We start from the raw sequence: 25,528 nt of genomic DNA on the forward strand, positions 1-25,528 counted from the left end.
TAGCCGGCCAAGTTTTCACCCCAACGGTTAGGCATGGCATCAAAAACAGCGCGTGAAGGTCCCTCAAAGGTGTGCGTTGTTTGCGATGATTTGGTCACAAGAAACAGATTAGGGTAGTATTAGATTCTTCCCCGCTGAGAGGAAGCCAAAAGAAGCTTGTCTTATGCCGCATGCACAGACTGAAAAAAAAAGCAACCACTCTCTTTTCACTTTCCGACTTCAAGAAAGCAGCCCATACCCTCCTGCCTGCTCTGCGCACAGATGCTTTCATTTCTCCCTGCGTTTTCGCTCCAATTATTTAGCAGTTTGCAAAGAAAAGAAAAACATTTCCATACCTTGGGAGGATTGTAGTTGTGCTGGCTGAGCTGCGGCTTGGATCTACATTGGAACGTGTAACTTCATCTGTAAAGTCCTGCCTTTTAGTCCCATGCATGTGGAAGAATGAAACTCGCGTCCACACTCGAGTGAAGAAGACGACCCCTCGGCTGCTCCTCGCCTCCAACAGCAGTCCCAGGCAATGCGAGCGTGCATGACGTCAGCGGGAATGTGGGAAACCGATGTGCACTCCTGATTGGTTGCAAAGCGAATACGGGGGCGTTCCCGAAGAGGTACGCGTTGTTAAATTAACCAATGACTGAGAAGATGATAGTTACCTTGGTTACCTGTTTTGTCAACCCATACACTATAGAAGGGAGAGAACAAGGTAAGCTAGGTGGCTCGTCGGGTATATATACTTAGTTTACAACGCAAATAATCGCTAATTGTTGTGTGTAACTTTATTGTAGGTGTAGTTTGAGCTTGGTCTTGTAGGAAACCTTTGGTTCACTTGTTTTTTTTATGTGTTTTTTTTTGTGAGGTTGAGCATAAATTCTACCTAAGTACTGTCGCTAAACTATAGCAGTAGCAGCTATGACAATGATAAAGTTAAGCGTTTTCTAGTTTAATTAAGTAATATAACAATTGGTAAAAGTCGGTAAAGTAAATTAACAGAGCTTGGCTTGGAAAATATTTAGGTTAGTTGTATGGCCATAGTTTTAACAGCAAAAAAAAAAAAAAAAAAAAAAAAAAGACAACCTAATGATTTTTAAAAAAATATTTCTTTTGTACATTTACCCCACGTGCCACCTTTTCGTCACTGGTGTTATCTTACTCATTATGCAAATTTGGGGGGCTTCTATTAATTATTATTTAGAATAATGCAATGATAATGCAAAAATCATAAGATAATATTTTATTATTTCAAAGCGTTTGTTCAAAGCGTCAATGTATGATATTTGCAAAGCCATTTATTAGCAATAAAATCAAATGAAAGCATATAAAGAACACTTAAAACGAGTGACAATGCCATTCTTTATATCTTAACCTGTACCTGTACCAAATTTCAGTGGATGTAAAATTATTATCTCAGGGGTCTAATGTTACCCATAAGGAAGGTAACAGCAGTGACAGTTTTCATGGAAAATGCTTTTTACAAAATAGATGCTGCAAGCATCAAACCACATGGTAAATGGTAAATGGCCTGTATTTATATAGCGCTTTACTATGCGCACACATGATGTCAGTCATCTTATACTCACCAAATTATGTCATTTAATCTATTTATATTCTGTTGTTTTGTTTTTGTTTTTCTTTAACAATTTCCTAACTGTGTCGTATTAGTGACTTCAACTAAAAGCTTCTTATGAAATTACAAGATAAAACAGAAAAAAATCTGATAAATGAAAAGAGACACTGGTCTCATCATGACCATTTCTTTATAGTGCTTCAGGAAATCTGTGATAGTAAGTCAAGTGATGTCATTGTTGGGATGTTTTGTTTCAAAATAATAAACGTTTCTCATAACACCAGTGACACAGTTTTAAGGGACCATGACTGTCTTTATATATCTTACAATATTTATTTCACATTTTGCTTCATTTTGTCACAGTCATCATATTTTTAACATATCTGATTGATTTGATGCAAAAACTTATATGCAAAACATATAACAAAAAAAACACAGCCTTTACCCACCATACTCCACTGTGGGGACAAACGCTGTGGTGGTGCCTGTTCTTCTATATAATTTAATTAAAAAAACAGATATTGTGAATTTAATGGATGAGGAAGGAAAAAATATTCAAATTTAACATGGAAATAAATTGTAAATAAAGTGGTTTTTAAGTGTAGTAAAAGCCAGGGACAGAAAAATTGACATTTCTAGAATGACCTATGTCTTGAATCCTAACCTTGGCTTGCCATTTGGTGTTGAAATGGAAAAAATAATAATTTTGCTGTCCTTAAAATTGGTATTTAAGTCTATATGTAATGGAGACATGGGCAAAAAATAGAAAAGGATTCAGAACAGCGCATCTGTTTTCCCTCCTATCATAAAAAAATTAATTCCTGCATAGTTCATCCCATCTCTTCACACACCATGCATTTGAAAGGAGATGAATCCTGTGCGAAAATCTTTCCAAGCTTAATCCAAAACAAAGGCAAAAAAGAAAAAAAAAACATTCCAGCAGTATATCACACACACACTGGCTGCAGTACACTAAAACTTGTTGATGTTAACTAGCATTTTAAACAATGTCACACCAAACTTTTTTTTTTGTAGGCAACAAAGCTGTGCATGTGTTTGCAGCGCAATAATTAATGTATTTATTTTGAAGGTACTCTGGTGCATGAAGATAAAGCTCCACAGTGATGAGTGGAAAGGATCTACAAACATTCATAACGAGCATTAAAACGGAAGATGTTGGTAAGTGAGTGAAAAATGGCTGGAATATTCTGGCTTCTGACATAGTGGTCTACTGAACTGTTGAACCGGTTTGACCTGAAGCCCTCATGTCGAATTCTCCAGGTGCCTTTCAAGTCTGTTGTTTTTGTCACAGGCACAGCTTGTGTTTATCCACCTGCTTCCTTGAGTCAAGCCGAAGCACTGAAAAAAAACGTCTGACACAGTTTGTCTCTGCTATCCCCCTCCTCCTGTGCAATCATTTCTTTATTACACATACAATCCATTAGAGCTTAACTGGTGCTGCTCCTCTGTCTAACCTTTTTTTTTGCTGAAGTCAGCATAAAGTTTTTACTTCAGACATTAAAAGTGATGAGATTTTCAAGAATTCCAGTGATCCTAATTCATCCATATCATCTGTTTTCATCCATGCAGAAAAACTGACAGTGCGAATGAAAAATGGTCTTGGCAGCTCAAAATACAAGCCGGCAGAATATAAAAGACTACTAGCGATTGTTGATGCCAAACGCCAGGAGACTGATCTAATTGGACAAAAGGTAACCTTTTCTTAGCACTATAATCCTTGTGCTAATAAAAAAAGCTGTGTTTTCCTAAAATAAAGTCCTGTTGCATTTAATAACACGTTGATTCAGCAGCAAATAAAGGAGTATGTGGAATAAAACCACTCATTATACATCAAAGGAAGTGTTAACTAAATAGCATGTCCTCAGTAGTAGTAAAAAGTGCAATATCTGTGTGCGTGCATGTGTGTGTGTTTACCTTTTCCCACTCTTTCATATATGCCACACGCTGTAAAAGGATTTCATTTAGCATAAAATAGACATTGCATAATTCTTGTAGTTTGTCCAACAACATGAAAGAGAGCAGTAATATCACTGCCATACAGAATGGCATTTCTGTGAATATTCATTTGGCTTCCTGTGGTTTTTCCCACCACACTGTTTGAAGTTCATAGTCACATGATTATGAGCTGATCAAAAAGTTAATGCTAGGGGCACTGGAGATTAGGCTGTTAGACCTGTGTTGTTTTAATTAGTAAATTGTGTCAGAAGCCTTCTAGCATCATCGTGATAGCCCATGGCTTCTTCAACCCTGTGCTCTGGATAACTTAGATAAGAGAGGCTATGTTCATATTGGCCCTCCTGAAAAAGCAGGCTTTTTGAACATCTCATATTGGTGATGTGATAGGGGTAAATAAATTACCATGAGTAGCCTCAAGCATGGGATCATTTTTGCTTTCTATAAATGGACTGGCAGCATTAGTAGACAGTAAACACTTGGCAGCTCTATACTACACTCTGTGCACTGTGTTACCCAATATACAGATATGTGTGTATGTAAACACTAAAAAAAGGAGTGGGAAACATATTTTTTTCAGTACTGTTTTGATTACAGGTAGACATCCAACAAATGGGCATAATATTGCTACATTTTCCCTACTGATTCACCTATATTAATGTTTATGTGTTTTTGCTGAAACACATTATATTATAAGAAAATGCATAACTGACAGATTCCATGTCTCCAATATTGTGGGAGAATCCCCTTTGTGTGATTGCAAAGTTATTGATCCTTTACTCATGTATGACATTTCATTGATGATTTGTATTTCAAAATGTATTAAAAGGAGCAATAAAGAATGAAAAATGCATAAGGAAAGGGTATATCAGAGGGACTGCTCAGGATGGAGCTGATTTGGAGACAAAGTAAAAGGGGCAAGGTTGAGATGGTTTGGCCATGGGTAGAAGAGTGATAGTGCATGTATTAGGAAAAAGCGAAGGTTAATGGATGTAGTGAGAAAGGACACGCAGATAATTGGTGTGATGCAGAGGATAGGGTGGCAACACCTGAAGGGAGAAGTTGAAAAAAGAATGAGACATGGCTTATAACAATACCTGTGGTTTAAGTTTAAATCCTTCAAACTGAAAAAGATGACTTTTTACTCATTGTGTATGAAAGGAAATTAAATGTCCTCATACAACTATTTTTACATTGTTCATGTGGATGTCTACGAGCTGAATATACAAACCCTATTATAGAGAATTTAAGACACTGTGTAAAATATAAATAAAAACAGAATGGAATGATTTATAAATCACATAAAACAGAATAATAACAGAAGATAGAAAATATGACATTTTAGTATTTCATGAAAAATATTAGGTTACTTGGCAACAGGTCAGTAACAGGTCAGAGGATAAAAAGAGATCTTAGAGAGTCAAAGTTTCTCAGAAGTAAAGATGGGTTGAAGTTCACCAATCTGGGAAAAAAAATTTGTGTCTACTAATTGTGGAAGAATTCCATAAAATGTAAACAGCTTGTCATCTACAGTACATAGTATTACCGAAAGATTCAGAGAACAAATCTCTGTACACAAGTGACTAGGTTGAAGATTAATACTGGATGCCTGTGACGTGCATCGCTGCATTAAAAACAGCCATGATTCTACCATGGAAGTCTCTGCATGGGCAAAGGAATAGAAATCACTGCCTGTGAATGCAGTTCAGCATGTCATCCACAAAGACACGTTAAAACTCTGTGATGCAAAGAACAAGCCATGTGTAACATGATTCAGACAGGGCAGTGTCTTCTCTGGCCTAAAGCTTATTTGAAATGGACTGAATTAAGTGTTAAACTGCTCTGTGGTCAGACAAATCTAAATATGAAATGCTTTTCAAAAACATCCTTCATCCTCTGGACTAAAGAGAGGGATCATCCAGCTTGTTATCAGCTCTCAGTTCCTGATGATATGGGGCACATCAATCCAACATCTATTACAAGAGCATTACTTCGTAGCAGAAGAGTCAGGGTGCTGAACAGGCCTGTCTGCAGTCCAGAACTTTCACCAATTAAAATCATTTGGCACATCATTAAATGAAAAATATGACAAAGCAGATATAGAACTGTTGAGCAGCAAGAATCCTACGTCAGACAAGAATGGAACAACATTCCTCTCCCAGAAGTCCAGCAGCTGGTCTCCTCAGATGTTTACATACTGTTGTTACACAAAGAGGAGATCGCTAAACATGGCTCTGGCCCAACTTTTTTAGAAATGTGTTGCTGCTTTCAAATTGAAAATGGCCTCATTTTTTTTCTTGAAGTAGTGCAACTTTTCATTGCACATGAAGAACTACTACATGTTTGTTTCACAGAAAGTAGAGAAAGAATGAACCAGAGTTAGAAGAAAATCCTCTTTTATGTTATTAGTAACATAAAATCTTTTTTCTTTTATGACAAGTCAAGGAGCCTATTGTGGAAAGATCTATGGAAACGTGAGAAATGTATGAAGGGTGAGCCATGGATTTACACAGAATATTCTAGGTCAAGTACAGAGTTGATTTTCCGACGGTATTATGGTCTTCTGACTTGCAAATAACCATTTTCAATTTTTTTAATCCAGGTATTTCGTATGGGTCTTGCAAGGTGGCATGTAATCCAGGCAGACCTTTGAATATTTTATAAATTTTTTTACATTTTCCGTCTGGAAGCCAGGAAGTGTTATGTCAGCGATTTTTAAAATGCCATACATTTTGTTTAACAGAGGCATAAAAATAAGATTGGTATGGGTTAAGAATTAAATGGAAGGAAATGTTGTTAAATGCATGAAAATGTATAATGTGGTGTGAGAAAAACTTTAAATATGAGAATTAAAGACCTCAATTTTCCTTTGGTTAGGTTTAAGCAAACAATAATGTTCACTAAAATGTTTTAAGTGCCTTTACCTAAAAACTGATTGGGAAGCTAACCAATTTAATGGCTATTATAATGCTAATAAGAGTAGATATTAATGGATTAGTTTTATTTGGCAGAGTGAGACTACAAATGAGGTGATGTAATTTTTGCTCCAGGCACAGTTTTTGCAGTCCAAATGAGTTATTAGACAGCCAGTGCAAATTAAAATTACCTATAATACACTGCCTGGAAGAGGCATGGAATATCAGCAGTTTGGCCTTTTTTATTTCAGTGCTGCACTAAAATCCAACTGAGCACTGTAGATTGACTTACTATAAAATGAGCATTAGCAAAACATATCCAAAAACAGCAATCCCCTCTGAACACATAGACACAGCATTTGAATGTATACCCAAATCATTTTATTCACTGCTCATCTGGAAATTACTTGCAACCATGTTTTGGTTTTGTGAGATTATATTTTGTGAAAAAAAACACTGATAAGACAATGCGTTGCTATGCTAAAGGTGCTCTAACGGAGTGCTTTAAAGAGGGTTTATGGGGGGGGAACCCACAAGTGATGACAGATTAAGACTGCTACCTCCCCCGTTTCTCCTATTAACATGCCTAATGTGTATCATTTGTGTTTCATCAAATTTTTTCCAGTTTATTTTGTTTTTTTGCATTAATAGTGACACTGTTCCAGCTGAATTATGAGTCACTCAAAGATTTAATAATGCTAATAAAAACTGAAGCATGCCTTTAAATGGATTAAATGCTTTCAACCATAAGAATACTGCGTATTTCACATTCTTTGCAACATTATGATGTATGTATAAACTATGTGCACAATATGCTTTGTGCTTCATTCAAAATGGTCTAGACATTTGATGCGTTAAAGCACTGCGCATAGAGATCTCTCCGGATGAAGTTAATTGTAGGCGGAAATAAATGTTCCTAGTTAAAGTGCATTTAAAAGCAAGCACTCCAGCCAAATGCATGTTGTGCTTCCAGGAAAACTGTTTATTCCTGCTTTGCATTTAACTGCCTTGTGAACCATCTTATAGGTTCACAAGACTCGCTGTGCAGCCAAGGCAACCAAGGAGAGCTCCATATTACGGCAGCACAGACAGGTGTGGAGCACAGAGTGCCTCAGGCTGCAAAAGGCTGAGTAAGAGCCCCCTATTACTCCCTGTCATTATCTGCTGCAGTTTTCTGAATCTGCTATTACACCATGCAACCATTCCACTTAAGCCCCATTATGCCTAGCCAGGAACATGCATGAAAAAATAAATAAATGAATAAACTGGACACACAAAAAAGATGAAACAAAAAATGTGTCTGAGAAAAAATGAAGAGAGGATATTTAAGCTGATTTTCTGACTCCATGACATTAAATTAACAGAGAGAAGTGGGTGGTTATAGCCATGCAGAGACAGAGGGGTATACTAAATGGAGGAAAAGTGTTCCTCTGTGGGTTGAGGCAGAAGTGTGGGACTGGGGGCCCCAGCAGTGTCATGTCTTGTGAAGTGAGAAGGGCAGCACTAGCTCTGGGGTGCAGCTTGTTTGGCTGCATAATGACTATGTCTGAGCCACCCAAGGTTAATGATGTACACAAGCGTTATCCTCAGTAATGAGCCTAGTCATAAGGATGTGCCACTGCTTGCATCTCTCTCCACACATATCTAGTTAAAGTACCTTGGGATTCAAACAAGCAAACAGGAAAGTATATCTCTATGGTTACTTGTTCCTTTTTGCAACCATCTCAACCATGTTAGCAAGAAACAAATAATTATTGTAGCTCTCTCTGTGGGTCATTTCAGTATGAAGCTGCTCACAGCAACAAGACATCCTACCCCTAACTTTTGTCAAACTTTTGGAGAAAGTCCACCAGCGAAGTCTGTAATACTCTGTGTGTGTGTGTGAGATAGATGAAAAAAAGTTTTCACCTTCTTATGGCCATCTCTAAATGTGGAATTGTTGTAAGCCAAATGCAAAGAACATGCTTTTTTATTTTACTCATTTAAGGGTAAAATATATACTTTTTACAGCGTTATGTATAATTAGCAGCTACCTTTCAGGTCATGGCCGCTTGTACAAATTCAGATCAATAAGTTGTCATATAGTTTTATAGATTAAGCTACAGAGCACTCCATAACGTTAGGAAGCTGACATTAACTCCATGTTTATTAGGTACTGCATTACAGTGATGCTTGCATCAATAGATAAATAAATAAAGTCTCTTATTCTGAAACAGGCCATTTTGCATAATTATATCATTTATGCTTAGGTTTAAAATGAGTTCATTATTTGTCATTTAAATTAATGGATATGTTTGCATTTAATAGAATGCATTTGTTCTCTCCAACAGAGAGAAAGCTGAAAATGACATCCATTATTTTATAAAGCAGATCAGGCCAAACAATATAACGGACAGTGCCATCTTCTCTCTTCAAGAATATGGTAAACAACTACATTTTTTATGTGCATTTGTGTCACCATCACCTTGCTGTTTAAGCAGTGCACTGCTAATGTGTATACCTGTGTGTTTTCGGGTTTTAGAACTGTTTCTTGAGAGGGAAATTGAGGCATTCAGGATAAACTCTGTGCAGCCTATTTATCAGCTCAGGGATGACCTGGTCTTCAGACTGGGTGAAGTACAACATCAGCAGCTCTCTGCACATCCATCAAACTGGGAACAAGTGATACAACAGGTATTGTGAGATATGGAATAAGGGCTTAGTGATTTTGATAAAGACCAGCCATATATATATACATGTATAAAAGAGTGTTTTGCAACATATGTCCTTGATTGGGGGAAAAAAGAAAAAAAGTGGCAGTATTTTTTCCTGTCTATACACTTCAAGTCTTCAAAAGCAAATCTAATCAGCGGAAACTCTCTGCAGGTACCAGACCAAAATAGCCCATCCAGCTCCTCCACAGAAGTTTACAATCTCTTACTTTCACACAGTGATCTTACCTTGTGCCCAGCAGTATATGCTGTCCATGAAGCTGTTGTTTGTTAGATATCTGTGGACCCTAAAGACATAAATTCTGTCTGTGACTCTGAGAGGCTTTTGCTGGGTCTAGAGATGAATCGTGAGATTAAGGAGTTAGCCGGGTCTCAGAAACACCTTACTGGGAATGAAGTGTATTCCCCCCCATGGCCTCCTATTCTCTTATTGGCCCATAGCCCTTACCCACCTGATTGCTGATAAACACACATTTTGTCTTCCTTTCCCAATCTCTTATTCCACCACTTTTCCTTTCTCTGCCTCACAATAAAAAAGAGAAGCTGAATGCTGTATAATTGTGCTTTCATCCTGGAGTGAAAGTGAGGAGTTTAAAAACAACACTAAAATTGGCACAGAATTGGGTGGTACAAAAAGAAATAGAAAAGCACACAGTAGGCGACACTATGCTTGTGTACAACTTTTAAAAATGTTAATACTGCTTAATATTTCTTAAACATTACCTTAGATCTAACTACTCCTTTTAATTAGGCTCTTACAGTTTTAATAGGCCTAATTAGTGATTTTCTATTATTGCAGCAGTCTATCAGAAGTTCATAAATTTAGATGACCGAAAGAAAATATATATAAATATCTTGAGAGAGAGTTGTTTGTGGCAGAGGACTTCCAAGGTAGCCAGAGCAAGATTTGTAGTTCTGTTTTACCATTTTGTTTTTTCTTGACAACAAAAGGTCAAACTGGCATGTTTGTTTTCTAACACTGTATTTAATACATTTTTTATGTTTTCATTCTTGTACCAACAGATAAACTTTGTCAAAGCACAACAAGATGACATTATTGCAAACTTTGATGAAGAGTATCTGGACCTGGAGAGAGAGATTGTAGGCCTTGGCCTGGAGGTTTGTTATTTTATGCAGAGAAATTTCCATTGTCGATAATAGCATATTTTTCACCTTAATAAGTGAGTGCTACAGTGTGTCGTGAGAGGAAATTAACATTTCATTATGCAGGGAATGCCAAAGTTTGCTCCATCTGAATATTTTGTTTATTTATTTTGAACTAAGTTAGACGTTTATTGGGTCATCGTTCTATTCTTCAGTAACCTCTTTACAGTTCTGCTTATATAACTGACTACTGAGATATGCATCCAACATGTTGATATTTAGAACACAAAGCTGAATATTTTCACCAGTATGCTTAACAGTTAGCAAGATGTTTGTTTTAGGAAATGCTTCTCCCTGTTTTCTCCAAACACCCGTCCACAGCATTAATTTTTGAACCCCTGCTTGAGGGGTTGTGTTTGCTTGTATTAATTTCAAATGTCAGTCAAAATATATGATTATCCCAAACTTTTATGTAAAACTGTATATATCAAGCACATAAAAAGTCTATAGGCAACCTCAAGGATTGCCATATTGTCCTTCACAGAAATATCTCACTAGTGCTTCAGATAATTTGGTGAACATTCCAGAAGAGGTTTTGAATTCAGACTGCCCTTATCCAGAGCTGAAGGACTCACTGATCGAAGCCTTTCACTCCCTATCAGAGAGATACCAGAGCAGGCTGCAGAGCCTCCAAGAACAACTGCAAAGGACAGACAGGTATGTCTGAAGATGTCTGAAGATTTAAGCTTTGCTTTTTCCCCCTTATTTGCATAATTCAATGTTTTTACGCATTGCTGGATGAAATATATCGCTGGTTTTTACCGCTAACGTGAAATAGGTGGCTGAAATAGGCTTTTAATGATCTTCAGCCTTTCATTTAGATAATTACATGCGGGAGCAGAGCTCTGCTGTAACTGGACAGGTCAAGATGAAAGATTAAGAACTCAACAGGATATTAAAATCATATAGATGCATAGTCACTTCACCCTGCAGAAACAACCTTTTAAATACGTATTTCTCACCAGGAGAGTGATTATATCAATATCTCCAAGCTACTTCAGAGCTCGATTTTTATTTACATACAGCTGCTTTTATATTATTGTTACACAGTACTGCTTTTTATCTGCATGTACTATATGAAAATGCAATGCAGTCAAATGAAGGTAGAGAAAGACAATTTTGTAGTGTTGCTTATCTGTTGCAGTGCTTTCCTTTCTGATCATGTACTGTTTGTGTTGAAATTGTTTCAGGTTCTGTGGCTGGTGTGAGCACGATCATGAACACTTTACGTTCACAGTGTCTAGGTATACTCATGACATACTCAACCACAGAGCCCTCTGCATGGATATGCTGTTGAGATTCTTTCCTGGGAAAAGTAGACAAGAGCTGGTAAGTACTTTAGGGGAAAAATCTGAATTAATTGTTAAATTTATTTATAAATGGACAAACAGAAAAGCCAGCTATTGTTCTAATCAGGAAATAGGTAAAAATCTCTAAATGTACAAAATTTGATGGTTGATATTTTCATATGTAAAGACATTTTGCATTAATTTTCTACAAGTTATGAGAGTAAATTGAGTATATTTTTGGTTTTTACACTATTCTATGACATTTTATTAACTAGAATAGTAGTGGCATAACATTAATAGCAGCAGAAGTCAAAAATAAAATAAAATAAATAAATAGTTGTAGTATAATGTAATTAATCTGGTGAAGCAATGATCACCTTTGAAAAGAAGTCTTGTTCCTCCTCATACAGTTAGAGTCACTCCTTGAAGCCAACCTGTGCAACCACAGTCTGGTGTGCTGACCACAGAACAACTGAGCATCACGTGCCTTGCTCAAGCCTAAAATGTATCTTTGGGTAAATTGGTCCCCAGGTTTGAATGATTGGTCACTTTCCACCAAGCATCATTTTATTATTATTTCTTTTTTCTTTACTACATACAAAACACACACATACATGCTCTCTTACATGCATTTACCATAAATTAAGGCATTAACTTTCCCACACACCCATCTAAAAATGTACTTTACTCCCCTGTGAGAAGCAGCCCCACAGTGTGAGTCCCAAGCTCCCTGATCAATGTAGCTTAGTACCCTGAACCCAGCAGTGAGACACATAGATAAGCCTGGACAATGATCTGCTCAGCACGCTGCAGGATATGCCATGTCACCCACTGTGGACAATTTGCTCACGCCACCGCCTAGCATCACCATGACAACCGCCAGACCCTCTCTCCGTCCTCACCATCACCCAGAGACCTGTCCTCATATCAGTTCCAGCTGGGTGCTGCATTTAGAGCTGTGATCGTTCAGCCTTAGGGGAGTCTTGCAAGGAGGAGAGATGTCTTTCTCCATGCCCCTCACCCAGAAACATTCCCAGAGTTGGACTAATTCAGCTATTAGTCATAATTAGACTGGCTTGCGTGCATAGGATAATCAGTGAGAACTATAGATTGATTTGCTGAAACCTCTCTGATTACACTCACAAATGCAATTCTGCTATCAGCATGTGGAAAAAAGAAATCTTGATTTTATTCAGAGTTTTTGGCTTTTTCTCTATCTGATATCTAAATGAAATCAACCGAACAAGTATGTCTTTGATTATATCCAGCAAACTAGTAAAATGGTCCCCCTAGCTGAACTCAGCTCTGCCTGTGTGCATTTCCAGTGAAAACATGAATTGTGACTGGCATGTGTGTGATTTGTGATATTTTGCGTGTATTTGTACACGAAATCCCATTAGCACTCCAGACAAATTGGTGACTTGGAAATTCTATAGTTAGCGTTTTAATCACAATTTAATTATATTTCTATGGAGTCAGCATCTTAGCCCTAATGTTTCTTATGTTGTTTTTCACTTTAGAGCATTGAAGCCTGTTCTTGTTTGAGCTATGGTATTCTGCTCACCTGCCGTTAAATTTGATCTCTGTGCAGTCATTTTAGGATGATAGCGTCATTTTCTGTTGCTTTTGTCAGTCATATTTTAGCTGAATAGAAGGTGTGAGACAAATGGTTTGTGGTATGTAACAATTGAAGAGCCTTGGTGATAAAAGCAGCCTAAATGTTTGCAATTTCTTGCAGTTCTTCTTTTTCTTCCTCTGATCCTGTAGAAAAATATCCGAAGGAAAATAGGGGAAGTGTAGAAGGTTTATTACTTTTCTCTTTTAACCTCGAGATATTTTAAATATATCATATCTTGCTGTAGTTTATCCATAGCCTTCAGTTGATATCCAAGTGGCTATCCCTATCTCAGAAAAGTGTCACTTTAATCTGTATATGGTAATTTCTTGTATTTTTGGGTGACCTAAAGTAAAACCAGCATGTCACTTTCACAATCAGGTGGTTGTACTCCAGCCAGCTATAAGTGGACATCTCCCTCTGCTGGATGGGGCAATTAAATGTCTATTATCTTTGTACCAGCAGAGAATCAGCAGGATTTCATAATATTAATATAATAGTAATAATAATATTCCATGCTAATAGTAAAAATTATTCATACCTCTTTGTACTTCTGAGTTTATATGGCCATTATTTATTTCACATTCTCCTCCAGGAAACCTTACTCTGCAGAGGAAATGTAAATGCAGCAGCTGAACTAGGTGGTGTTACACTCTAAGTGTATACTGCAGGCACAGTGCTGTGGATACATCCACACAAACTGTGAGTGCAATGGCTGAAGTGCACCCAAGCCTGTGCACAAGCATGCAAACATATATGCACATATCTCAAAGGCTCATGCTTAGTCTTTACTTCAAACCACAGTAAAGGCAGGGGCAAAAAGAGAAAGGGAAGAACAAAGCAGGTGGGGGGCTTTTCCTCAAGTTCTAAAGTTGTGTATTAATAAACAGGATTTGCTTGACTGCCTCTGGCGCTTCTGTTCCGTTGGCAGGTCTGTCAGCTCACTCATTTTCAATAAAACCATTCAGCCGTCTAATGCCTTCCCACCGTCAGTTAGCCACTATTAGCCCATAGATGAATATCATTCCCTCGGTTCCAATGAAGCAGCCAAGTGGTGCAGCCTCTGTGAGCGCTGACACAATGATGAATAGCTACAGGCAGCCCTCACACAGAAAGGAACTGTTTTCCTGTAGGACATTTCACAGCCAGGAGAGAGAGAGACCATTTTATACACCAGCAGAGTTAGATCTGACACAGACTTGTCCCTATGGTCCTGCTGCCATTATTGTAGAATGTAGTAACAAAGGGAAGTTTTTGGTTTGCCATTAGCATATTGTTAATTTGGTGCAACACGATGCATAATATATCAGAGTTGCCGTTTGGGCTGTGGTGCTTTAGTTTTGAAGCACTATGATCACAGTGTCATCTTCCAGGTTTTTTTTCTGACTCTGTTTATAATTGTGCCTGATACATCTGTACAGTTAAACATACAAACAGTACACAGTCCATTCTCATTCTTCTTCCAGCTGGAGCATGAATATGTGTGGGACTTGCAGCGCTTCACCCAGGCGCAGCTAAGAGCAGTGCCCCAGCAGTGGCAGCGAGACCATGAAGAACTCCTGGCCCGAGCCCAGGTCACACTGCAGGAGGCAAAACATGCCCACCAGGAGGAGCTGGAGCTACACAGAGACCGCCAGAACCAGCAGGACGTTTACTTGCATCTCAGAGAAAAAGTTAGTGCCTCTTTTATACCTTTGAGTCTTCAGTTGTTGCATTTTTGAGATACACTGAAATCTACTTATGGTGCCAGAATATACGTTTTCCTCATATATATTTAGTATATGCTATATAGTTAACATAACATCTTTTTTCCTATATTCCTTTCAAGCTATCTCATGTGCAGCTGTGATAGTGTTAAGTTTGAGGGAGCAGATTGCCTGCTTGTGTACAGTATATCTGCTGATGAGGCTGTATATTACGCCAGGCTGCCTGACAGCATCTCTTGCTTTAGCTGCCACTTGGGATGGGCTGTGAATGCAAACAAGCTAATAAGAATGGTCTTGCAAACATGATGTTGCTGGCTCCGAGGGGTGCTAGTTCACATTTGCACAACAAACAAGTTACTCATGTGAACAAATCCATGTGGTGTTGATATAGCACCAAGTTGCTTATGTCCTGTGGCTGTTTGGATAAGACACTGATGTATGAGGTAGGGCTGGTGGGAGCCGACAACACCGAATCTCATTTTGTCAAAAAAACACCACAGAGGTTGTTTTTCTGCTGTTGGTTTGCAGATGCAAAGTTCTAGGATTGTTTTCTGTACAGATCTGTGAATTCTTCCCTCTTGGCATGAATTAATTCTTTCTGTTTTCAGTGTTTTTAACTCTATATTACCACAATTTTGGTATCTTGTTTCGAAAGTTGTTACGAGACTGATCCTGATCCTAACAACCACAATATATAGTTAATAACTAGAGCCCAGCCAATATATATTGGCGAGGGTGGTGTATTGCCCGATAATTGGTATTTGCCTTTATATCGGTATTGGCATTTAAAACTGATAAATGAAAATTTAAAAAGTAAAAGAAGAGATGGAAGAAACTCTCTGTTCTATGAATGTGGATGTTGCATAATTTGTCCACCAGAGGGCACTCTGCAACTTTCAAGATTATTTTTAAACAACATTTTCATATCATCCTAGTTAGGACTCATAAATCGCTACAGTTACCAAATATTATGGGGGAAAAACAATATAAGAAAATATCGGCCAAAATATCAGGTTTGTAAATCACCAAAGATTGTATCGGTCTTAAAAAAAAGTCTATATTCTTGTAGCGCTGTGAATAACGATCTCCACTCCTTTCCTTCTGCTACCTGCCAGTAGATTATTTTTCACATTTGTGTCACACTGAAGAGTTGAAATGTTTTCTATACAAAAGTTTGAAAGATAGTACATTCTCAAAAACAAACAAAACCTCCCAATTTTTTTTATTTTACTTTCTAAATAGTAGTGCAACTTTATATATGATCATATACTTGATATGTCTTAAAGTGCATTATCCTAAACTTAAAGCAAAAGTTGGGGAATTGAAGACTGACTGTCAATAGGTTATTATTTTTTTCTTATGGAGTGTAATTTAAGTAGTGGATGTGCACATATTTGAGTTTGCGTGGAGGCTCAGATGGTGTCTTGTTTTCATTCAGTCTTTCTTTCCACCGCCTTTATCATCACTGCGCAGTGACACTGCAGCGAGGCAAGATGGATTCTCCTTCCGATGCGTCTGCCTCTTTAATGCTTTGGTTTCTGCAGCTGCTCCCTCTGATCCAAACAACTCCCCTGACTCTACTGTGAGTCATCCCTGTTGTATTTAGTGTACTGTGTAGGAAAATATGGTAGCAGAAACTTGCATATTGGAGCTGGCAGTATAATATAAATAAATGAATTAATCAAAATGTATATTTTATGGAGGGCTAACGGTCAACATGATCTATAATTCAAGAGCAGTCCATCCTGTTTTGTTTTTTTTTGTGTTTTTTTTTAACAATACAATTGTTTTTTTCCATATAGGGGGTAATCTGATGGAAAAGGATGAAAAGCACAGTTTCAAAAAAGACAACAGACCCTTTGGAAACAGCTTACTGTGAAAAAGAATTATAAAAGAAAGATTATAGTGATGGTACTTTTTGGTTAAGGCGGTAGAGTAAGTGCCTACTTGTTACGTTTTCTTCCTTGGGTTTCCACATCTCGTCTTCTCAGTGGGTTCAGATGAGAGCATACACAGGACAGTTTTTGGTTAGTGCCGGTCTGATTCTGACCTCATTATAGTGAGTGAGGTTGTGTGCTGCCATCCCACTCAGACACTCTTCAGGGAATGGTGCAGTGGGAAGAAATCAAGGGTAATTGATTTTAGAGTTTGCTTGAACTCTTCTGTTCTAGAAGGGGCAAGGATGCCACAGAAGACCATCTAAACTCATATGTATGCACTCAGATGAGATTACTGATCATATAGCAGTTTCAGAAAGCGCTCCAGACGTGAAATTGTAGAAGCTGTGGTTGTTTTAAAATAAAAAGATATTTAAGATAACTAGTCAACATTACATGCATGAGACCCAGCTCACAATCGTTCCATTTTATCACTGAAAGACAGACTCTACTCTTCAAATCACCATCCGTTTGTTCTGGCTCTTGTAATTAGCTCGTATTGTTCTCTGTGTTACTGTTAATTCCGGCCTTTTATTGTGTCCTTGCTTTCATTTTACCTCCCACTTATATCTCGCTCCCAGGCATATTTGATGAGTGATTGTGTTTTTTTCCCACATGAGTAAATAAAGCCTGGAGGGATGACAGATTGTTGCAACATGCTCAGGTGGGAAAGGGATGAGCAGGCCAAAGGACAAGCGGCACTACAAACAAAAAAGAAAGATTTCACAAAACCGGAGGTTTTCTTTTATAGCCAGCACTCTTTTTTTTTCTCTCCGCCCTCCCACCTTATCTCCAGAGTACTTTACCAAACAAACATCACTGTTATAGATTAACTTATGGCCACATTATTTATGTGGTCTTCCTACAGTAATCAGGATATTCTCTAGGCTCTGTGTGAGGAGATCGCCTGTCATCGAGTCAGTCATTTAGTGGCTGCCGAGTCTCTCTGGTGGCCAGATGAAAACAACTGTGGAGTTGAGACAGTGTGTGGGCTCCACAGTGGCTCAGCTGACAACTCTCTGAGGAGTTAATTACGCATATGTCTATAATTTTTCCTTTGCACAGTGATGTACCTGTTATGGAACTCAGGAAAATGTTCATTGTCTTGGGTGTAAAAATACAACAATAATTGCATAGTTTCATTTTTGTCATCTTGTAATGGACTTCAGCTCTTGTCCCTTAAAAGATTCTGTAAATTTCATGTATCATTAACGTCACTCAGCAGAGTGTTCCCGCATAATAAGGAGTAATGCTATTCTCGCTTCTGTTTGTTGCAGTAATTTACAGCGCTGATGATTTTATGGTTTTTGATTTTTTTAAAGCCTAATCTGCTTCCATCAGCTGTTATATATATTAAATAACTTGCAATAGAAAGTTATGATGGCTGCTGCAATGCCGGCTGACAAAAGACATTTAACTGTACAGTGATATTAACAAAAGCTTTGAGCCAGCTGCAGTGCTCCGATAAAAAGACTATCATTCTTTTGTTATTCTGACATCTCTGCAGTCTTTTTTGTGCTACCATGAAAAAGGATGGTTTCCCATTTCCATTTGAATTCACAGAAAATGAGATTCCAGTGACAAATTACTGTAGACTGTACATAATGACCATTTTATTCTCTTTGTGCTACCTAAAATGCCTCTTCATTCCTGCCTAAACAAGAAGTCTTACAAAACACATTCAGACACTGGGAATCTTGGAGTTTTTAAAGAAACATTTCATTGTTGTGTGACCTGAGTGTATCAAAATATATGTACTCCCTACACACCTGCCTATATGATTTTCTATACATTTTGCAGGTATCTTATTTTGACTGATTGAACTTGATGGATAGTTTAATTATGTGTACTTGTTTTGCTGAGAAAATATGCCCACTAAAGTTATATTGGGTAACTTGTCAGAATATGCCAAAATTTCATTTTTTAAATGATTTATTTATTTGTTTTTTTGCATGGGTTTAAGCGTTTGATTATGTGAACACCAGAAGTTATTCAAATTATTACTGTGACCGTTCACAACCACAGGATTGTACTAAACAAAGCAATAATGGAAACTGTTTAAATAGCAAGTGCGCACATAGCTATGAGGCAAGAATGAAGAAGAGGAAAGTACATGCCAGGATAGTAGAGACCCTGGTACTAATTAAAAAAAAAGAAAAGTTAACTTTAAAAAAGTGTCCAGAAGCAAAAATAAATAAATATTTTCTTACTTCTCCAGGTTCAGTAATACTGAGAACTCAAAACATCTGCAGGAAATAATTTTAATTGTATTTGCGAGAGTTTTCTAAAGAATAACCATATTGTATTTCCATCTTTAGCACTGCTAAATAGAAGTGGATTAGAGGCTGGAGTGTTTAAATTCTTCTCTCAATCTCACAGCTGCTGCTTTCTCTCAGGCAGACATCATGTATGATTAACTTGATGATATTGCTGGTGATAATGTGTGCCTGGTCAGTATTCAACACTTCAATACCCGGCATGCCACAGAGAGGCTGCTGCATAACAAACCTGTCACTCATTCCCCAGCAAATGTTTGTGGCTATGTGTGTGTTTGAAAAGTTAAGACAGTCTCTTTCCAAATATCTAGCTGGGTGACTGAGGATTGCTATTGATTTTCTTTTTTTTCTCAGCTAAAACTTGAAAAATCTCTACATTTTTAACTTGAGGAGCTTCTGTGTAAATATAATTAATCTAAATTGCAGAATGAGGATGCCATTCTCCTCACTAGGATACGTTTTGTTTTAGTGTAGGCCTCAAACGCAAGGGTTTTCTTTATGATTCATTGTTTAGAGGGGCCTGAGGGGGATCTAGAAAAGTGTGAAAAGCAATTTTGGCACCTCCTCTGGAGTTCGTGCCACAATTTGGCAGCTGGTTGTCTCCGTCTGAGTAATTCTTTCCAAACAGTTGCTAATAGACAAGAATCTGCCTTTTTCTTTTCTCCTTCATCCCTTATGTGTGTCTGCATGTGTATTTGTAGTTGCAGCAGTGGCGAGCCCAGCAGGAGGAGTTAGCAAAGCTTGAGGCAGCAATAGCAGCCAGACAACAAGAGGAAGAAGAGGCGAGGTTAAAGAGGGAGCGAGAGAAGGACGCCGCCATCAGGTTGCAGCAGAAAGAAACAGTAAACACTTCTCCACCCTTATAACAAATGTCGTTATAGGTTTGTTAAATCCTGGGACATTTGCTTATTAATGTCTATACTTTTGCATGTTTCACCTTAGCTTATATTATATATTTTATTAAAGCAAGCATTTTTCTAGATGATAAATGCTACCTTTTGGTTGGTTAGTGTTTTGTGCGAGTAATTCCTTAAAGCCAAAAGCTCAAAGCTTTAGATATTTTTGTTCTACTGTTGAACTGTATCATAACAATAAGAGCAGAGATCCTTAATATGGTCATCTCAGGCACACAACTCTGCTGTTTGTGAAGGGCAGCCAATCAGGAGAAGTTTGCTACTATGGCCAGCTTTCAGGAAGGAGGAGCTAAAAGTAGCTTTTTTAAGACAGTACACAGGATGAACTGAGCATCAGACACAAGACCATATGTGTGTTAAAGAGGAACTTCTTTGAACTGTGACTCATGCAACACTGCCCCAGCAAAGGCCAAGAATAAAAATGTGGAAGTGAAAGGCCAACTTTAATTGTTCTTTTGGGATAAAATGAGTATGAATTCTTATGCGGTGCGTTCCATCCACTAACATGCAAACATCCAATCAAAAACAAGGGACAACTATGTAGAAGACAATGGGGATTAGTTTAGGTTTAGATGAGTGTTTACAGTATTGATTTCATGCTTTCATGCTTTCATGCTTTTTGATGCTTTCAGTACAGTATTGAAAGCATCAAATCATTTTGTATGTGCGCTCGTTCTAAAACCTTTTCATGTGTATGAACAGATGAGTGTATGAATGACTTCTCAAGGAATGAAATATCACTGAATGCCTACAAAACAACCGCTGAAAGTAATTGTCTCTTTCTTTTAGAAGTACTAGAAATGCCATAGAGTTTCTTTGGGTAAATAAAAATGCATTATATTTAAGGACTTTAGGAATGAATAAAATAAAAGAATAATTCCGCCATGGCAGGGTTTTTGTTTTTTTTTTAAAATTCACTGCGTTCAAATTTCTTGCCATTTATGGCTCCAGAATCTGAATGATTTAATTGTGGGCATGCATGGATATCAAATTGAAAGCACACTGTGGATATAATTACATGGGTATTTTGATTATTCACTTTAGTTATTGAACCCACAGGTACGACAGACCAGAATATGTGTGTGTGTGTGTGTGTATGTCTGACTGTTTAATTAAATTTCTCCTCAGGGGTCTGCTAGGCGAGTATAGGCAACCTGAGACATTCTGATTAATGAGAACATTTAGGCCTCATTGGATTCCATATAATTTAGCACAATAGTCTGGCAGACGTTGAAATATCATCTCATTCTCTCTATTTACACTTATCTGATTCCTGCTCTGTCTCAATCAATAGGACATGATGATCCTAAGAGTTTCCGTGGGAGTCAACTTAGTGGAAGTGTAGCCACTGTTCTTGTTCAGTTTTAGTCTTTGTTGATTTTTTCCCCCCAGGTCAGACAGTTTTATTTAAAGCAGCAGAAGAGGAGAGAAGTGCTGGAGCAGAGGGATCAAGAGAGGCTTGCTAATCTAAGAAGCGTCATGGAAGAACAGGCAAAGCGAGATAAGGAGAGGTGAGTGTTGCACCATGGGACCTTGAGTTTTCAGCGCTGCCAAGTGCATCAAGGTTGTTAAAGGCAGCTCAGAACCCTTAGATTTTCTGAATTACTCAAAACAGCCATGACATGTTTTTAGTCAGCCACTTTATGCGTGCAATTTGGGCGATCACTCACAGGAATTCACAGTGTTGTCCAAAATTTACAAGTGACCTATGTCTATTTGAAAAATACATTCGAGTAAAAAGTGGAATCTAGCATGCTGCATTTTATTATTATGTGAAGCACTTTGAACAAATACAGTTACTAAATTATTTTTACATAATTTCCATTGTAAGCAGTGAGTGACAGAGTTCACTCAAGAGTATTAACAGGAAATTATTACCATTTCACCTTCATTTGTATCATGTATCATTAGTCAGTCTTTTCATTGACTAATTAAATAATACACTTTGGAACTTTCATGGACACAAAACTTAAGAATACAGTGTCTATATTTTTTCTTCTTTACATAGTCTTATCCTATGTAAAGAAGAAATTATATGTATATAATATTTATACATACACTCTGTGGTCACTTTGTATTAGGTACACTTTTTTCTGTACCTGGGTTGAACCGCTTTTTTTACCTTCAGAACTTTGTTAATTCTTTATGGCATAGATTTAACAAAGTGCTGGACGCATTCTTAGAGATTTTGGTCCATATCAATAAGTTAGCGTCACACAGTTGCTGCAGACTAGTTGGCTGCACATCTATAATGTGAATCCTTTGTTCCACCACATCCTAAGTGTCTTCTATTGGATTGATATCTGTTGATTATGTCGGCCAATTGAGTACAGTGAACTCCATTTTGGTGAGCCAGTCCAAATTATAGCCTCAGGTTCATGTTCTTAGTAAAAGGAGAGGCACTCAGTGTGCTCTTCTGTTGCTGTAGTTCATCTGCTTCCTCTTTCAATGTGTGTTTACATTCAGAGATGCTCTTCTGCATACCTTTATGCCAGGGAGTGGTTATTTGGGTTGATGATGCATTACTATGAGCTCAAAAGCAGCTTTGCCATTCTCCTCTCACCTCTGGCATTAACAAGGCATTTTCGCCCAGAGAACTGGCACTTACTGCGTATTTTCTCATTTTCAGACCATTCTCTGTAAATTCTATAGTTGTGTGGACAAATCCAAGCCCATCAGCAGTTTCTCAAATACTCAGACATCCCATCTGGCACCAAGAGCAATGCCATGTTCAAAGTCACTTAAATCAGTGGCCTTTCCCATTCTGATGATTCCTTTAAACCTCAGCAGGTCATCTTCACCGTGTCTGCATACCTAAATGTAGACATGTAGCTGTAACTCATGTGAGTAGCTGATTAGATGTTTGTGTTAATCAGCTGTTGAACAGGTATATATAATGTATTAGTGTATATCAATCATAAAATATTTACTGAATACACAGGAATATGTACTGCTAAATGAAAAACATAGTATTAATCAGAAATCACGGCTGATTGTAGTTTCTTAAATGAAAAGAATGCTCTGATAATAATAATGGATTGGATTTATATAGCGCTTTTCAAGGCACCCAAAGCGCTTTACAATGCCACTATTCATTCACTCTCACACACTGGTGGAGATAAGCTACGGTTGTAGCCACAGCTGCCCTGGGGCAGACTGACAGAAGCGAGGCTGCCATATTGCGCCATCGGCCCCTCTGGCCAACACCAGTAGGGTAAAGTGTCTTGCCCAAGGACACAACGACCAGGACAGAGAGCCCGGGGATCGAACCGGAGACCTTCCGGTTACAGATACGCTTCCCAACCCCCTGAGCCACAATGTAGCATTACAAGTACTTTCTCTGAATATTTGCAACTTTCTAACACCTCCATGCTCGACCCTTGCTGAGTCACTGGAGATGTCGCACCTCATCAGTGATGCGGGGTCAGTCAGACGTGAGCACACTGGAAACTTTCAACAGGAAAAATAATGTCTCAGACTAATGTTAACTTGCTGCTGAAAAATAAAACGTGCCTTTAAAAACATTCTCTTGCGTGGTGTGGTTTCCATTTAATTTCTCTGCAGACACACACTCACATTGAATCCGTATAATGTTGTTGACTTTGGCTGTGAGAATGAATTCAGATGCGAAAGGGATTCGTTGAGGAGCTGAGACAGAGATAAAAGCAGGTGATGGGAGAGGAGCTGCACTCTGGCAGCACCGTAGAGCCCTCCACAGCCTGGAAGTCTGCTGTGTCAGGAGCAATATGTAATGTTGATTGTGGCAGTGGCAGAGGAAGAAAGGGATTGTTTAGGTCTGATGTCCACACCTTTTCTGCTTCCTCTAGGGTGCAGTTTCGGGCAGATATGCTACAACAGCGACGGCTGGATAGAGAGGCGCGGGAGCTTGAGCGGCAGAGAGAAGAAGAAGAGAGACAGAATCGTCTGGAAGCTCTTAGAAACCAGGTGGAGCATTATCTGGTCTTTCAACCACTTGGATTAGTTCTGTCAGTGGAAATAACTCACAGGGGAAAAAAACTTGACTCATCCTTATCTGAGTAAAGGCATCACTGCCACCTTATGGCAGTAAGTAAAAAGACAATTGTATATTATTAGTAAATCCAGTGTATATTTTTCTTATTTCTCTAAGGTTGGGGTAGTGGCAGAGGCAGACCCAGAGAGGATGATGGCAGACACAGAGGCTTGGAAGTGTCGACACTTGAATGTAAACGAGTTTGAGCTCCAAAAGCCTCTCTACAGTATAAACACGTACACAGACACACAGGTGAGACATGATAGGATCTGCCCTCCTAACCACTTTCTTTGCAAAGTCTTTAAGGCTGCATGATCATTTGCCCCTGTCCTCTTATCTCTGCTCTGTATGTATTGAGCCTACATGACGTCTCACTCCCTCACTCACGTTTCCTTCGTTACATTAAGTCACTTAAGTTTCAGTTCCTTTTGGGTGACACTGACCAGTGACCCATGCACTGGTGGAAAATTATGTAAGCTGGGTGGCTGGCCAAAAAGTGTTTGTCCTCAACAGTCTTAATTTCAAGGCCACCAAAGTCAGTCAGTGAACTGTAGAGTCTGTGTGTGGTTTTGTTTTAACAGGTTAGGATTTGGGTATTGTGTAATATAGGTATTGACTAATGATTGTCAGACTGTGATGCTTTTCTCTTCTGTCACCAAATGATGATGAATTAATGATCAAACCTTATGTCAAGTATTAAATGTGTAGTGAACCATTAAAAACAGCAAAGGTTGCATAAAGCAGCTGTGTTTATAAAAAAAAAAAAATCTATCTTCCAGATTGTGTCTGATCCAAGAGTGCGGGTTGAGCAGGCTCTGCGGGAGGTCGGTCTACACCAGAGTCAGTATGCCAGAGAGGTTCTGTCTGTCATCGAGCCCCCCAAACCACCTCGGCGAGACACAAGGTCCATACTTAAATTCTGACCCAACTTTTGTTTAAGTCATCTTATGAAGTCCCACTCTTGTCCCAATATTAAACAACATATGGCTTATAATGAATTTGCTTCATGTGTAAGAATCTTTCATGGTATTTAATTAAGAGTGCTTACAACAGCTGCAGTTCTTACAAAGTAGTTTTTTTTAACTACAGTATCGTCCTCCAAATGACAATTACAATTACTAACTTGTAGATTTTATATATGAGAAATACATACAGTATCTGGCAGATGTGTTGAGCAAAGAAAAAGACAAATCAATCTTTAGTCACGGACTGCATTTTAGGGTGGGTTGTATTTGCATAAAAAAATCTTGTGTTGCAGAAGCTACTAACATCCTCAAATATTTGATAGCGCATTTACTAAAATATACTGCTGGAAGTTCTAATCTAAAAAAAATTGCTGAATAATTTTCTTCTAAAAAAGCATGTAAGAAGGTGTTTTTCACCACTGTCACTGGTATCTCTTTTTGTAGCAACAGATAGTTATTTCTCACTCTAAAATGACTTGAGGCTCC

The 25,528-nt window shown here is 38.1% G+C and overlaps 2 protein-coding genes across 9 annotated transcripts in view; one reads left to right on the forward strand and one right to left on the reverse strand.

Annotated features, from left to right (window-relative positions):
• LOC147311666 (plakophilin-4-like) overlaps positions 1–519 on the reverse strand; it is a 96,430-nt gene extending 95,911 nt beyond the window's left edge. For 4 of the 5 annotated variants that reach the window (XM_086267660.1, XM_086267662.1, XM_086267663.1 and 1 more), the window contains exon 1: positions 336–519. The gene's annotated coding sequence lies outside the window, so the exon portion shown is untranslated. The remainder of the gene's footprint in view (positions 1–335) is intronic. The other variant, XM_086267665.1, reaches the window with a different exon arrangement.
• On the forward strand, positions 477–25,092 carry LOC147311669 (coiled-coil domain-containing protein 148-like). Of its 4 annotated transcripts, none has more exons than XM_086267666.1 (15): positions 477–703; positions 2,655–2,743; positions 3,155–3,276; positions 7,480–7,583; positions 8,784–8,875; positions 8,975–9,126; positions 10,188–10,283; positions 10,813–10,985; positions 11,519–11,657; positions 14,699–14,905; positions 19,853–19,993; positions 21,458–21,576; positions 23,893–24,010; positions 24,195–24,329; positions 24,857–25,091. In XM_086267666.1, the coding sequence occupies exons 2-15, from the start codon at positions 2,689–2,691 to the stop codon at positions 24,998–25,000; spliced, it is 1,797 nt and encodes a 598-aa protein (XP_086123792.1). In that variant the 5' UTR covers positions 477–703; positions 2,655–2,688; the 3' UTR covers positions 25,001–25,091. The 4 variants fall into 4 exon arrangements, with proteins under 4 accessions (XP_086123792.1, XP_086123794.1, XP_086123793.1 ...); XM_086267668.1 differs by lacking the exon at positions 477–703 and adding an exon at positions 2,877–2,945; XM_086267667.1 differs by lacking the exon at positions 477–703 and adding an exon at positions 2,877–2,935.
• The last annotated feature ends 436 nt before the right edge of the window (positions 25,093–25,528 follow it).

This window comes from Aulonocara sp. 'chitande type north' Nkhata Bay, linkage group LG16, assembly GCF_057382095.1.
Source record: "Aulonocara sp. 'chitande type north' Nkhata Bay isolate Kocher_YH1m ecotype deep benthic linkage group LG16, A_spYH_male_GT1.1, whole genome shotgun sequence".
Taxonomy (NCBI): Eukaryota; Metazoa; Chordata; class Actinopteri; order Cichliformes; family Cichlidae; genus Aulonocara; species Aulonocara sp. 'chitande type north' Nkhata Bay.

Bases quoted from the DNA above. Each gene is read 5' to 3' on its own strand.
- LOC147311669 (XM_086267666.1), top strand. From the start codon at position 2,689: ATGAGTGGAAAGGATCTACAAACATTCATAACGAGCATTAAAACGGAA. The intron at 8,876-8,974 runs GTAAACAACTAC...TTCGGGTTTTAG, and splicing joins CTTCTCTCTTCAAGAATATG to AACTGTTTCTTGAGAGGGAA. The intron at 21,577-23,892 runs GTGAGTGTTGCA...TGCTTCCTCTAG, and splicing joins GCAAAGCGAGATAAGGAGAG to GGTGCAGTTTCGGGCAGATA.